The 15456-nt window shown below is 43.0% G+C and overlaps 1 protein-coding gene across 4 annotated transcripts in view; it reads right to left on the bottom strand.

Moving 5' to 3' along the window:
* tmtc1 (transmembrane O-mannosyltransferase targeting cadherins 1) overlaps window positions 1–15456 on the bottom strand; it is a 183744-nt gene that overhangs the window by 102770 nt on the left and 65518 nt on the right. For all 4 annotated transcript variants that reach the window (XM_041215609.1, XM_041215606.1, XM_041215608.1 and 1 more), the window contains 2 exons: window positions 11761–11842; window positions 1547–1650 (listed from right to left, as the gene is read on the bottom strand). In XM_041215609.1, the coding sequence (XP_041071543.1) occupies window positions 1547–1650; window positions 11761–11842 (186 nt within the window). The remainder of the gene's footprint in view (window positions 1–1546; window positions 1651–11760; window positions 11843–15456) is intronic.

The raw sequence follows: 15456 nt of genomic DNA on the forward strand, positions 1-15456 counted from the left end.
TCTCATTTTCTCTTTTCTCTGTCTTCATCAGTATTTTGATCATCCTTTGCTGAATTGTAAAATCCTCCCAGTCCTCAGGCTTACTACTTTTGCTGACATCATTGAAAGCCTCCACCTTAACTTCTTGTTTGCCACTGTTGGACCACTTTTCCTGTGGGATTTTTATTCCTTAAGGAAATGCATGCTTGCTGCTAATTATGAATTAATTCTTTAAAAATGCTCGCCATTGCATATCTACCGCCATATCTTTTAACCTAATTTCCCAATTATCTTAATCAAATGGCCCTCATATCTGTGATTGCTTGTTCAGATTTAAGACCCTGGTTTCATATTTAACTAAATCACTCTCCAAACTCAATGTGAATATGATTACTTCTACAGAGGGGATCATCGTACTGGTAGGTAATGGCAAAGGCTAAGGCTCCTCCAGCAATGGGCTTGCAGTCCCCCTACCTGCCTAACTCACAGTCACATCTGCTGTCCCTGAACACTAATCAGAACAGTACCACTAGCTAAACCATGAGGTATGACTGCCCCCGGGTCAGAACGTCCAGGTGATTCCTCCCCTCTCGGATGCAGCCATAATGTCTGCACCTCAAACTCCAGCTCAACAACTCCGAGCTGAAGTTCCTCGAGATACAAACATTACATAGTGGGGGGAAGAGGGAGATCAGCCCAGGTTCTTTCCCCTGAGCCCCACTCAGTGATCCTTCCCTGAAGCTTATGGCTGTTTAGATGGGTTTGGGGGACAAATGTTAATGTGATCTACCTGCAGTCAAACCACTTGCTGGGACTTGCCATCTCAGCTCAGGCATGGGCGAAGGACGAGACAATTACATAGAAACATAGAAAATGTATGGCCCAGAAAGAGGCTATTCAGCCCATTGCATCTGTGCCACCCAACAAAAATATTACAGCCTGTTGGAATCATCACCAGCAATCAGCATTTTAAGAAGAGGAAATGGAGAGTGGAGGAAACGGACAGATAGAGAAAAGGTACAAAAAATAATAAATTGACATTTGGAGTAGATTTTTGCCTTTACCATCTTGGCTGTAAAGCATCGCTGAAGTGAAACGCAAAAAGTAAAACTGGGCGGGGAATATCTCATGCCCATTAAACCACCCACCCAAATTAAATGGAAAGAAAATTTGAATGAGTTCTGATACTGGCATTGCCCCTTCTAAAATGAGATTATTCAGTGGCCTAGGGAGAAGATCCACCATGTGTTGCATCACAAAGGGCAGGGGCCACAGGTTCAGCTTCCACTATGTGCAGAGATAACTGATCACAGTTGGAACATCAGTTGGGGTCTAATAGTTCACTATGCAGCCTTTATAGCCAGAGTCTACCATCTCAACAGCCTAAGCCAAAGCCCACCAATGAAAACACAGTGCCCAACTTGCTGCACTGAATGGCTCCCTGATTCAGTTGTGAGGCTGACTCAGGAGAGAGAAGGAAAAGAACCTTAAGGATTTAAACCTTCAAAGTGCAATTTTAAGAGAAGCTGGGGCCTTGAAGGTGGTGGGACTTCTGACAGCATTGTACCTAGTGAGGAGGTAAGGCGAGAATGAAGCCGGGTTGTCCTGCTCTGAGAAGTTGGGCATGGAGCCTGCCATGATCCACACTCGGAAAAACAGGATGAGAAGAACCTAGAAAGAAAAACAGAATTAATGGTCAGAACCAGCATCAGGTGGCACACTATCAACGAGCACAACATAAATAGCATACACCTTAATTTTCAAAGGTCTACAAAATGATGTAACTGTCAGCCACGGGTCAGTTGGTAGCACTCATGCATCTGAGTCAGGAGGTTGTGGGTTCGAGTCCTACTCCAGGACTTGAGCACAAGAGTTAAGGCTGACTCTCCAGTGCAGTATGGAGGGTGTGGCATGATTCTGAACAACGAAGGATTCTTCACAGTGACGCGGCAAGCTGTTATCTCTCAAATAATCGTGAGAAAACAGATTATCTGAGCATTATCACATCCCTGTTTGTGGGATAAAAACAAAAAAACTGCGGATGCTGGAAATCCAAAACAAAAACAGAAGTACCTGGAAAAACTCAGCAGGTCTGGCAGCATCGGCGGAGAAGAAAAGAGTTGACATTTCGAGTCCTCATGACCCTTCGACAGAACTTGAGTGAGTCCAAGGAAGAGGTGAAACCTCTTTCTTGGACTCACTCAAGTTTTGTCGAAGGGTCATGAGGACTCGAAACGTCAACTCTTTTCTTCCTTGTTTGTGGGAGTTGGCTGCATGCAAACTGGCTGCTACGTTTCACATGTTACAACTGTGACTTCAAAAGCACTTCACTGGTTGTAAAAAACACTTTGGAACTTTCTGAATTTGTGAACAGCACTACCTGAATACAAGAATGATTCCTGGGATGGGAGAGGGCTGTCCAATGAGGAAGTATTGAGCAGAATGGGTATATGCTCTCAAGAGTTTAGATTAAGAATGAAAGGTGATCTCACTGAAACGTATAAAATTCTTAGCAGGCATGACAGGGTCGATGCTGACAGACATTTCCCTCAGACTGGGAAGCCTGGAATCTGGATTCTAGTCCCATGATTAGGGGCCTGCCATTTAGGACTGAGATGAGAAATTTCTTCACAGAGGGTTGTGAATCTTTGAAATTCTTCAGCACAGAAGGTTGTGGGTGCTCAACTGTTGAGAATATTCAAGTCTGAGGTTTGATAGATTTTTTGACACAAAGGGAATTGAAGGATTTTCTGTGGTTCTGTGAAGTTGAATGATGCAGCAAAACCTGATGAGAATAAATGAAGAATAAATCCTGTCAGTCACTGGTTTCAGCATGCAAGTTTGTTACTGAACAGCATGGGAGCTAAGAGATGTCCATTTTGATTAGATAAGCTGTGCACCAAGTGAGAATAATGGAGGAAAGTAGAGTTGATGGAGATCAGTCATGATCTTTCTAGGTGGTGGTCTTCTGCTACTCCTCTTTCTTAGATTCTTATGTTCTAAGTCTTCCGTTTTTGTACAAAACAAACCCCTCACAAGTTTTTTCCCCCTGATCAGTGCTTAGTGTTTAATTCTATTTTGACTCAACAACAGACAAGAGATTATGATTAGGTCAAAATAGTGACAGCAGAAATTTAACACAAATGTGCTGAACCCTCTAACATGTCTATGTTATTTGGTATGGGTATGTTATTCCCACAGACATTCTGGTTCATTGTAAGGTAACACGATGGAAATGGTCCTTAATGACAATATTAGATATTCAGGTCCCATTAAGAGTAAACCAGGACAAGCTTCAGAGTAAATTAAGAGCAGTTGATGCCCGTTGAAGCCTGTACCTAAGAGCTGGGTTTTTCCCCAGTAGGTGGTTTTGCTTCTGGACAAGGAGAGGATCCAGGAGGGGACAGTGGAAACTGGTAACAAAAACAGAAATACCTGGAAAAACTCAGCAGGTCTGGCAGCATCGGCGGAGAAGAACAAAGTTGACGTTTCGAGTCCTCATGACCCTTCAACAGAACTAAGTAAAATTAGGAGAGGGGTGAAATATAAGGTGAAACAAAAACAGAATTACCTGGAAAAACTCAGCAGGTCTGGCAGCATCGGCGGAGAAGAAAAGAGTTGACGTTTCGAGTCCTCATGACCCTTCGACAGAACTTGAGTTCGAGTCCAAGAAAGAGTTGAAATATAAGCTGGTTTAAAGTGTGTGTGTGGGGGGCGGAGAGATAGAGAGACAGAGAGGTGGCGGGGGGGTGTGGTTGTAGGGACAAACAAGCAGTGATAGAAGCAGATTATCAAAAGATGTCAACGACAATAGTACAATAGAACACATCGGTGTTAAAGTTAAAGTTGGTGATATTATCTAAACGAATGTGCTAATTAAGAATGGATGGTAGGGCACTCAAGGTATAGCTCTAGTGGGGTTTTTTTTTATTTATTTTTTTTTATAATGGAAATAGGTGGGAAAAGGAAAATCTTTATAATTTATTGGAAAAAAAAGGGAAGGGGGAAACAGAAAGGGGGTGGGGATGGGGGAGGGAGCTCACAACCTAAAGTTGTTGAATTCAATATTCAGTCCGGATGGCTTGTCTCTCTATCTCTCCGCCCCCCCACACACACACTTTAAACCAGCTTATATTTCAACTCTTTCTTGGACTCGAACTCAAGTTCTGTCGAAGGGTCATGAGGACTCGAAACGTCAACTTTGTTCTTCTCCGCCGATGCTGCCAGAGCTGCTGAGTTTTTCCAGGTATTTCTGTTTTTGTTTTGGATTTCCAGCATCCGCAGTTTTTTGTTTTTATCTCAACGGAAACTGGTATTTGTACTGAACTATAGTTTAACAATAAAACAGTTGTGATTCACAGAATGATTTGGTAAATGGATATCCGCCTATTAAACGTTTAAGGGCTTCATGATCACAGAGGAAGTGGACCAAGGCCAGGGTGCCAGTGGAGCCACAGCTGGGGTACTGACGCTGCCAGGTGACAGCAGGTGAGTAGGGAATGTAATCTTGCCATGAGCTGTCTGCGTGACTGGTTCCTGTCACTTCACATTCCACAGTCCCTCCATTCGGTGGAATTGCTCTCTTATCTACTCAACCTCTTGATGTCATGGCTCTGATTAATTGTTGTTATGCAAGCTACTTTAACAGTGGCCTGTTATTCAGAGCAGAGTTAACATAGGATACAGCAATCCCCTTGTCATTTTTTAAAAAAGTAATTGCAGTAGAACAGGATTTAAAAATATCAATTGTTCAGCCAAGAAGATTTTTTTAGAGTTTCAATGATTTTATTCTGTTTCCCTGTAAGTGAAGGAAGGGGTGGGAAGATAAAAATATATAATTAAAGTTATATAATTAGATAAATTGCTCTTAGAGCCAGTGCAGATACTATAGGCCAAATGGCTTCCTTCTGTGCTGTAAACATTCTGTGAAGCTAAAAAGTGCAGCAAAATCTAATGAGAATAAATGAAGAATAAATCCCATCAGCCTCAGGTTTCAGCATGGAAGTTTGTTACTGAACAGCATGGGAGCTAAGAGATGTCCATTTTGATTAGATAAGCTGTGCACCAAGTGAGAAGCAGAGGGGACACAGGGAATCAAAAGCTGTATCTCATTAAAGTTCATTTGTAACCCATTCAGAGGACCTCGCGCACCCTCAATGTGGCCCCCCAGGACACATGAAAATTTACAGCTTGCAGAATTGGAGGCACAGAGCTTTCTCCTCACTTTGTCCTTGCTCTTGGTTATTCCACCCTCCATACCCTAAGCCTCTAGTCGCAGCTCAGTTTTCGCAGTCTCGCTTCTGAATCGGAAGACTACGAGCTCAAGAGACTGAGCACAAAATCTAGGCTGAGCTTTCCATGCTGCAGCGTTTGAGGTGTTGTCTTTCAGCTGCCCCTCAGCTGGACATTAAAGATCCCATGCTAATCTTCCAAGAAGAACAGGGTGTCTTGGCCAACATTTATCCCTCAACCAAATAGATTGTCCAGTCATTTTTACATTGATTGTGGAGCCTTGCTGTGTACAAATTGGCTGCCATTTTTCCACTTCAAAGAGTACTTCATTCGCCTTAAAGTAGTCCTGAGTGTTCAGAAGGGTATGATGGAAGTACAAGTCTTTCTTTCATTGTGGTCTTCAACATTTCTCAGCGCTCTGACTAAAGGCCTGGTGGTTTAAAATTCTGATGAAAATTTAAGTCCTTCATGTTTTCTCAAACTTAATTAATTTTGAGGTTGACTGGCAGACTGTGATGAAAGTAAATTCACTGAGCTGAAAACCTAGGTCCATCTTCAGGCCGAAGAACAAAGCTTCCGGGTGTACCTGTTGTCTACATAATTATTCACAGGCCACTGGGAGATTTTGTTACATAAGAGGAACGGATGGTCACAGATTTAACCTAGGGCCTATGTCAGGATAGCAAGTCTTAACTGACAGCAGTTAGAGGAATTATGAATGGCCTCAGTATCCTGGGTCAGGAAGGAGAACATTGTCTTTGTTTACAGCTGACTTTCTGGTGGAAGTCTGCACATGTGGACGCTGGGCCGGGATAGAATTGGGTTGTTCTGCCTAATGGCTAAGTCACCCAGGGAAGTACCAAAGGATAGTAGCATCTGAGTAGGGAGTCAGCATCTTCAAGAAAGAAGGTGGAGGGGAGAAAACTGGTGGAAGGGGTTAGAAGAACTATTTCAGCTTCAACCTATATGATATCATGAAGTTAAAATTAGCCTTAATAACAGAGGCCAGCCTGGAAGGAAATGGAATTTGTTGGATAAACCTGGGCCCTGGCCTTCAATGGCCTCCTGGCCTGATGCTTTAATTGCCAAATGAGTCTAGTTTCCCACATGACCCCAGACACACATCAATAATGGCAATTCAAATATAGACTCAAGTGCAATTTACCAGAAATTAACTCCCATTAGATTTCTGACCCTTCTCTGAAAAACACCAGTCTCCCAACTCTATCCCCACTAACTGGGAATGATGGTATGGATTTTCTTGTTTGGCGTACATAAGGCTAGTGAATAGAGATTGCAAACCCTCCACTAATGGAACTCAGCCAGGAATGGGCAGTTGGTTCAAGTTGGCAGTTGAACTTTCTGGTCAAGTGTTGGCATATACAAAAGTGGAATTTCTGTGGTGCCTGAGTAACTGCAAATTAACTGTTAGATGAAGGTTCCCCACCCTTTGAGGCATAGCATAGAAAAGGCGATCCATCATAAACTGTGGCTCAGGACAGTGTATTGTCTTGAGGTAAAGGGCCACTGTCATCTTACACTCAACACTGTGAAAACTGGGAGCAAACTCATCACCTGGAACGTCTGAAATTGCAAAAGAAATACATCCTTATAATTCAGGAGCGCACTCACTCTTGGTGCTGAGTTTGGTGCTCACTGCACCTCTATAAAGAATGATGCAGATTAGAGATCTATAAGAATAACCTTCCATCTCTACCATCGTAGACTTCAATGTCTGGTAAGGTCAGCCTGTATAGAACGCACACTACTTTTGTTCTATTGAGAATAACCTGAATTTAATGAACCCAGTTTTAAGTGAGCACTCAGTTGTCTAGGCTGTGAGAAGCTGCAACATATAAGATGTGCCTTAAGTCGTTTGCTTCAACTTGTTCCGTAGCAAGTTTGATTCCTGATTTACACAGCATATTTGCCTACTTCCCACTGTTTGTGTAATTTTGTTTGTATATAAATATAGACAATAATTTAGCCTTTACACAATTGCTTAACAGCATGCCATTTTTCATGGGAAGCATTACATGTATTCTCCACTGATTGCCCCAGGATTCAGAGTTCCACAACCCGTTTGGACAGAGTACAAGACACAAGCTTAGGCTCAGAAAAACTTGGTTTGCTGCAAAGCTGTGGCAATGGTAAAGAGTGTAATAAAGTCCAAAGGCTGATACTGATAGGAACCAATTTCTCAACTAGCCCCAACATGTGCTGGTTTGCCACTGAAAGGACTCCCACCAGACATTCTCTCGTTTCCCAACCTAGCCTCAGTGTAACTATAAAAGGGACCCAGTTTTTAAAGTGACAGAGTCCAAGGGATTAGTATACAGGAATTGCATAGTAATTAAGATCATTCACCTGAAACAATTAGACTCATCTCAAGAATAAATACAGACAAAATAAGTAACCCTAATCCTAATCTGTTTTTATTTATTTTATTTATTTGTTCACGAGATGTGGGTGTCGCTGGCTCGGCCAGCATTTATTGCCCATCCCTAATTGCCCTTGACAGGGTGCTGCCTTCTTGAACTGCTGCAGTCCCTGTGGTGTAGGTACACCCACCTTGCTGTTAGGGATGGAGTTCCAGGATTTTGATCCAGCAACAGTGAAGGAACGGAGATATATTTCCAAGTCAGGATGGTGAGTGGCTCGGAGGGGAACTTCCAGGTGGTGGTGTTCCCATGTATCTGCTGCCCTTGTTCTTTGTGGCAGAGGTCACAGCTTTGGAAGGTGCTGTCAAAGAAGCCTTGATAAGTTGCTGCAATGCATCTTCTAGATGGTACACACTGCTGCCACTGTGTTTGTGGTGGAGTGAGTGAATGTTTAAGGTGGTAGATGGAGTGCCAATCAAGTGGGCTGCTTTGTCCTGGATAGTGTTGAGCTTCTTGAGTGTTGTTGGAGCTGCACCCATCCAGGCAAGTGGAAAGTATTTCTGACTTGTGCCAGATGGTGGACAGGCTTTGGAAATTCAGGAGGTGAGTTACCTTCTGCAGAATTCCTAGCTTCTGACCTGCTCTTGTAGCCACAGTATTTATATGGCTTGTCCATTTCAGTTTCTGGTCAATTGTAACCCCCAGGATGCTGATAATGGGAAATTCGGAGATGGTAATGCCATTGAATGTCATGGGGAGATGGTTAGATTCTATCTTTCTGGAGCTGGTTATTGGCATCGTAGAAGTGCCACATTAATTGCTACTTAGCCCAAATATTGAACATTGTTCAGGTCTTATTGCATATAGACACTGGCTGCTTCAGTATCTGAGGAATTGTGTATGATGCTGAACATTGTGCAATCATCAGTGAAGATCCCCACTTCTGACCTTATGCTGGAGGGAAGGGCATTGATGGAGAAGTTGAACGTGGTTGGGCTAAGGAACTCCTGCAATGATATCCTGGGGCTGAAATGATTGACCTCCAATAACCACAATCATCTTCCTTTGTGCTAGGTATGACTCCAATCAGTGGAGAGTTTTCCCCCTGATTCCCATTGACTCCAGGTTTGCTAGGGCTCCTTGATGACACTAATCTCATCCTGCATAAACACTCGCTCAAAACAAAAATTTTCCACTTCTTGCTCAATTCTAGCCTTGTCTGACATTCCAACTTGACAATTCCCTTTGATAGTGCCAGCTTTAACAGTTTATGTAAAGGTCACTCTAAACCAGCACAGTTTCACAAAGGGGAGGGAGGAAAAACAGGCAACGATGGGCAAGAAAAAAGACCACTACTAATCTAGAACCTTCTCAACTTGTTCCAAGTCTGTTTCGACCTTCCTCTTCAAAAACAACAACAATCTGCATGTACATAGCATATTTATTGCAAGAAGAAAAACAGTTTCAGGAAGCTTCAAAAGAGGCACCTCAAAAGGGGTTGGTCAGTTGCCACATAAGAGGTTACTATACAAGTTGACAGTTCATGTGTTGGCAGTGATGTTAGCCTGGATAGGGGATTGACTAACAAACAGGAAACAGAGTCAGGATAAATGGGTCATTTTCAACTTGGCAAACTGTAACTCGTGCCGCAGGGATCAGTGCTGGGGCCTCAGCCATTTATGAGCTATATTAATGGCTCGGATGAAGGACCTGACTGTTTTGTAGCCAGATTTGCTGACAATAGAAAGATAGGTAGGAAAGCAAGTTGTGAGGAGGATAAGGAGAGTCGGTAAAGGGATATCGGTAGGCTAGGTTAGTGGGCAAAACTTTGGCAGATGGAGCAGAATGGAAGAAAATGTGAGACTGTCCACTTCAGCAGAAAGAATAAAAAAGCAGAATATTATTTAAATGGAGAGGCTGCATAATTCTTTGGTACAGAGGGTTCTGGGTGTCCTTGTACATCACCAACAAATTAACATGCAGGTACAGCAAGTAATTAGGAAGGCAAATGGAATATTTGTCTTTACTGCATGGGGAATGGAGTATAAAAGTAGTGAATTCTTGCTACAACAGAGCGTTGATGAGACCCCACCTAGAGTATTGTGTACAGTTGTGGTCTCCTAATTTAAGGACAGATATACTTGCATTGCAAGCAGCTCAGAGGAGGTTCACGAGGCTGATTCCTGGGATTGAAGCAGTTGCCTTTTGAGGAAAGGTTAAGCAGGTTGGGCCTATACTGACTGGAGTTTAGAAGAATGAGGGGTGATCTTATTGAAACATATAAGATCCTGAGGGAGCGTGATAGGGTATATGCTGAAAGGATGTTTTTCCTCATGGGGAAACTTAGAACTAGGGGACACTGTTTGAAAATAAGCAGTCTCCCATTTAAGATTGAGAGCTGGAGGAAATTTTTCTGAGGGTTGGAATTCAGTGGAGGCTGGGTCACTGACTATTCAAGCTGAGTTAGACAGATTTTTGATCTACAAGGGAGTCGAGGGTTATGAGGGACAGGCAGGAAAGTAGTGTTAAGGCCACAATCATCAGCCGTGATCTTATTGAATGGCGGAGCAGGCTCGAGGGGCCGAATGGCCTACTCCTGCCTCCTATTTCTAATGATCTTGTGGCACATTAACGAAATGAGTCTCCAACTAATCTCACTGCTCCACACTTTCCCTATAGATATAACTATTATTTACGGCCACAAGAATGTACTCTGTTCCAATTTTTCCAGTTTCACAATAGTTAGACTGCAATAAATCATTACAATTTCTGTCCACTGGTTCCACTATTTGGCATTGGGTTTCATGGTGAAGGAGTATTCCACTTATTGGGAATTAAGGAAAAAAAAGAGGGGAAGGAAAACAGTTATTCTTGGAACGAGTGTTCTTCCTTTCAATCCCCCCAGATGGCTGATTTGGTCAAGACAGTGAATCACTCAGCCAGGTTCCATGCATGGTCTGTGCTGAGTTAGAGGCCATAGTGGGCTTAGATCAGGAAGGGTAAGGGCTGAAAAATCAGCAAGGCACCATCTTTAATCACTACTCAAAGGCCACTAACTAGAAACAGGGCAGGGAAGAGGCCTGGAACAGAGGTCCTCATGATTAAACAGCTCACTGGCCCTTTGTGAGCTGAGGTAGCAAGAGTTGTCACAAGGCAAGGAACTGAACAGTGCAGCTAACATCTTCTCCCATCTTCCTGCCACATAGCAGTAGGCAAGAAGCAAAATGAGGGAAGAAATTCGAACAGTAAGAGAGCCAACTTTGGTGGACGTCAGACGGGAGTGAAAAACGACCAGGAATGAAGAGTAGCAGAGCTACAGTGGCACTCCAGATCCATGTGCACATTTATTACTTTGAAGAGAGCAAGTTTCATCTATGCTATGATGTAGAGGTGACAGGGGCCTGATATAATACAGCACAGTGAGATCCTTAGGGAGATGGAATGGGCACAAGCATCAGAAAGTACCTTTGACAAGTAATTTACTTCTAAATAGGAAAAGGAAGATTTATTTCTGTTTAAATGTGCTGTTACTTTATGGACGTTGAAAGATACCATAAGGAATTGCTTGAGATTTTAATGGCTTTCCCTATTAAAGCAGAGAGGAGTAAGAAGGCAGTGCTGTGTTATTTGGAGAGCATTGAGAAGCAACCTGCATAAGTTCTACAATGGGCACTCCACGTTCATTACTGAGATCAATATATTTTTATTCATTAAGTGCATCAAGGGATATGGAACGATAGTGGGGTAAATGGAATTCAGATACACAACAGCCATGATTGAAATTGAGGGGTAGAAATAAGCTTGAGGGGCTGAATGGCCTACTCCTGATCCTGTGTCATATAAAAGATGCAATGCACATTCACTCGGATGATGTAAGGGTTGAGAGACCCTGGTTAAGAGAGACTTAAGCCTGCAGGAGCAGGTCAGTTAGGGGCAGGTAGTACAGATAGCAAGGAGCCGATTCACCCTATTTATAATGAAAATTCCTATCATGCATGAACATCAGAACCAAACCAAATTTCTCCTGGGGAAAATCCGTTCATTAATTCCCCTTCCAGTTTAAACTGCTATTGCTTAGGTATTAATAAAAATACCAAAAACTATCCTCAAGGTCAGGAGGAGATCGAAGATTTGATTAATTTAATTTGCAGCTTTTCCTCATACTTACATAAACAGTTACAAAACCAGCTCTCTTCAGGTATGGTGCAGACAGTTTTAGAATTCCTTTGATCCTATCAGCAGGTAGGTTCCTGAAATAGGAAAACAAGAAAGTTTTAATAAAAACCAGTCTCAGGGGAGGGGGGAAAGGCTGACAAAACAGGTTCAGGCGCTGAAGTCAGGAATCTCTTCTGACGGCAATTCAACCTGGATCTCCGGGCTCCTCCCGAGATGTCTTTCTGAACCAATTTGTACGTACTGAACCGTACGGATCAGTTCAGGCCCTGGTCAGTGTTCAGTTGGCTGGTTCCACTGAGTTGCCCTTGGAAGTAACTGGGTACCCCTAGATAAGCGAAGGAGAAGTCAGACATCATGTCGGTTCCTGACCACTGGTACATGCAGCTGATGGCAAGGTCAGGCCAGGCTTCAATTCCCCTCAATGCTTGATATCGCCTTGGTTTTATAAGTAAAAAGTGGGTAAGTGTATCAGAGGAAATCCCATAAACCCAACTGTAGAATAACAGTATCAGACAGTGATGGGCCTCCACATGCCCTATGGACCCATACCCAGTAGAGCAGAGCTCTAAGCAGGAGAATATCAGTCCGGCATGGACCAGGGAAGAGCCAGAAATAGTACCATGGGATCTTTTTCATCCAGTTGGGAGAGCAGACGAAGTCTCAGTTTAATGTCTCATCTGAAAGACGACACCTCCAACTGTGCGGCATTCCCTTGGTGTGTCAACCTTGATTTTAGGTTGAAGTCTCTGAAGCAAGGCTTAAGCCCACAACCTTTTGACTTGAAGGTAAGAGTACTACCAACGGAGCCATGGCTGTCACATGTGGCAAGGGACACACACTGACCTGTGCTCACTGACGTTTACCTAACAAGCAATAGATGCCAATGAACCTGTACTCTAACAGAACTCAAGGATTGCAGAAAAGTAAAGAAATAGGAATAAAATTTCCTAATGAAACAACTTATGGAGCTCTACAAGATAAATTTAGTTAAATGTGGTGCTGTGCACTTTCACTGTTAAAATAGACAATGTCTTAGGTAAACACACGTCAAAGGGATCACTCCCATTATAACAAATCATTTCCTTCGACCAAACTGTTCAAGCTCTGCATTATATTGTTGCAAAATAGGTAGTCTGGAATTTTAAAAAGATATAGTAATATCAAAGTTACAGCATCAGGTTGAGTTTCTCCTCTCCTCACAGCCCACTAGTCCAGTTTCCCACATCACCTTACTGTTCAACCGTCATGCTGGTGCTGTGATGTGGAATGTCAGCAGGCAACTCCACTGCAGAAGGAATCACAGTCTACAACCCTCCTGTTCAATGGCTACCCATATACACACTCCAACAGGGGTCAGTGGAAAGCAGTATAGGTACCAATGAGCTGATGGCTCCAGTTCAATCGCCACCATTCACATGTTGCCTGTGCTTGTGTGACATCACAGTATCTTTACAGTGCAGAAGGAGGCCATTTGGCCCATCAAGTCTGCACTGGCTCTCTGAAAGAGCATTCCACCTAGTTCCACTCACTCCCCTGTCTTATCCCTGTGGCCTTGCATATTCCCTCTATTCGGGTAGCAATCCAATTCCCTTTTGGATACCTGGATTGAACCTGCCTCCACCAACCTTTCAGGAAGTTTGTTCCAGGCTCCAACCACCCTCTGAGTGAAAAATATTTTCCTCATGTCACATTTACTTCTTTTGCCAATTATCTGAATCTGTGCCCTCTAGTTCTTGCTGATCTTTTGAGTGTACAACAGTTCTTCATTATTTACCTTGCCCATACCCCTCAGAATCTTGAATAGTTCTATCAAGTCTCCTCTCAGCCTTCTTTTCTCCAAGGAAAAGAGTCCCAACCTCTCTAATCTATCCTCATAGCTACAGCTCTTTATCCCTGGAATCATTCTTATGAATCTCCTCTGTACTCTCTCCAATGCCTTCACATCTTTCCTCAAGTATGGTGCCCAGAACTGGGTGTAGTACTCCAGATGAGGCCTAACTAGTGTCAACATGACCTCCTTACTCTTGTACTCAATGCCCCTATTAATAAAGCCTAAGATACTATATGCTTTATTAACTGCTCTCTCAACATGCCCTGCCATCTTCAATGCCCTATGTACATATACACCAAGGACTCTCTGTCCCTGCACCTCCTTTAGAGGCTCTCCCCTTATTTTATACTGTCTCGCCATATTTTTCCTGCCAAAATGAATCAGCTCACACTTCTCTGCATTGAACGTCGTCTGCTACTTGTCGGCCCAATCCACCAACATGTCTTTGTCCTTTTGAAATTCAAAACTATCCCCATCACAGTTGACAACATTTCCAATCGTCTTATCATCTGCAAATTTTGAAATCCTGCCCTGCACACCACAACCTAGGTCATTAATATATATCGGGAAGAGCAAGGGTCCCAACATTGACCCCTGGGGAACTCCACTACAAACCTTCTCCAAACTGAAAAACAACCATTTATCACTACTCTCTGTTTCCTGTCACTCAGCCAATTTCTTATCCAAGTGCCTACTTTCCTTTCATTCCATGACCTAGAATTTTGCTCACAAGTCTGTTGTGTGGCACTGTATCAAATGCCTTTTGAAGATCCATATACACCACATCAATAGTGTTTCCAACCTTCTCTATTATCACCTCAAAAAAACTCCAGCAAGTTAATTAAACAAAATTTTTCCTTAATGAATCCATTCTGGTTTTCCTTAATTATCCTGCATTTGTCTAAGTGACTATTGATTTTGTCGCATACTATAGTTTCCAGAAGATTCCCTACCACAGGTCAAACTGGCTGGTTTGTAGGTACCAATTTTATCCTTGTACCCCTCTTTAAACAAAGATGTAACATTCACATTCTCTGGCACCTCCCCTGTGTCTAAGGAAGACTGGGAGATTATCACTAGTGCCTCTACAATTACCACTCTCACCTCCCTCAGCACCCTTGGATGCATCTCATCCGGTCCTTGTACCTTATCTATTTTAAGTAAAGATAGCCTTTCCAACACTTCCTTTCTCTCCATTGTGAGTTCTTCTATTGTGCCAATTACCTCCTCTTTCACCTCGGTCTGGGTAAGATCCTCTCCTTTGTAAAGTATTCATTCGACACCTCTGCTATTCTCCAGCCTCCACATGCAAGTCCCCTTTTTTGTCCCTAATCAGCCCTACTCTTTCTTTTACCATCCTTTTATTATTTACGTGCTTATAGAAGACCTTGAGATTCCCATTTGTGTTCGCTGTCAGCCTCTTTTCATGCTCTCATCTTGTTTTTCTTATTAGTTTCTTCACTCCCCTCTGGTCCTTCTATATTCAGCCTGATTCTCCATTGTATTTTCTGCCTAACGTCTGTCATACGCACACTTCTTCCATTTCACCTTTACCTCTATCTCTATCGTCATCCAAGCCGCTCTGGATTTATTTGTCCTACCTTTCCCCTTCAACCTTGACATGGGCCTGCAATACATTTTCTTCGAAGGTGGCCCATTGTTCAGCCACCTTATTTTCTGCCTACATTTGATCCCGACTCACTCGACTCAGATGCATTCTCATCCCATCGAAGTTGGCTCTCCCCCAATTAATTATCCATGCTCTGGATGTTCCCTGTTCTTTTCGATGATTAACCTAAACTTTATGATACAATGGTCACTGTCCCCTAGAGGCTCTCCCACTCATATTTGATCCAC

The sequence above is a fragment of the Carcharodon carcharias genome, chromosome 21 (assembly GCF_017639515.1).
Source record: "Carcharodon carcharias isolate sCarCar2 chromosome 21, sCarCar2.pri, whole genome shotgun sequence".
Lineage (NCBI taxonomy): Eukaryota > Metazoa > Chordata > Chondrichthyes > Lamniformes > Lamnidae > Carcharodon > Carcharodon carcharias.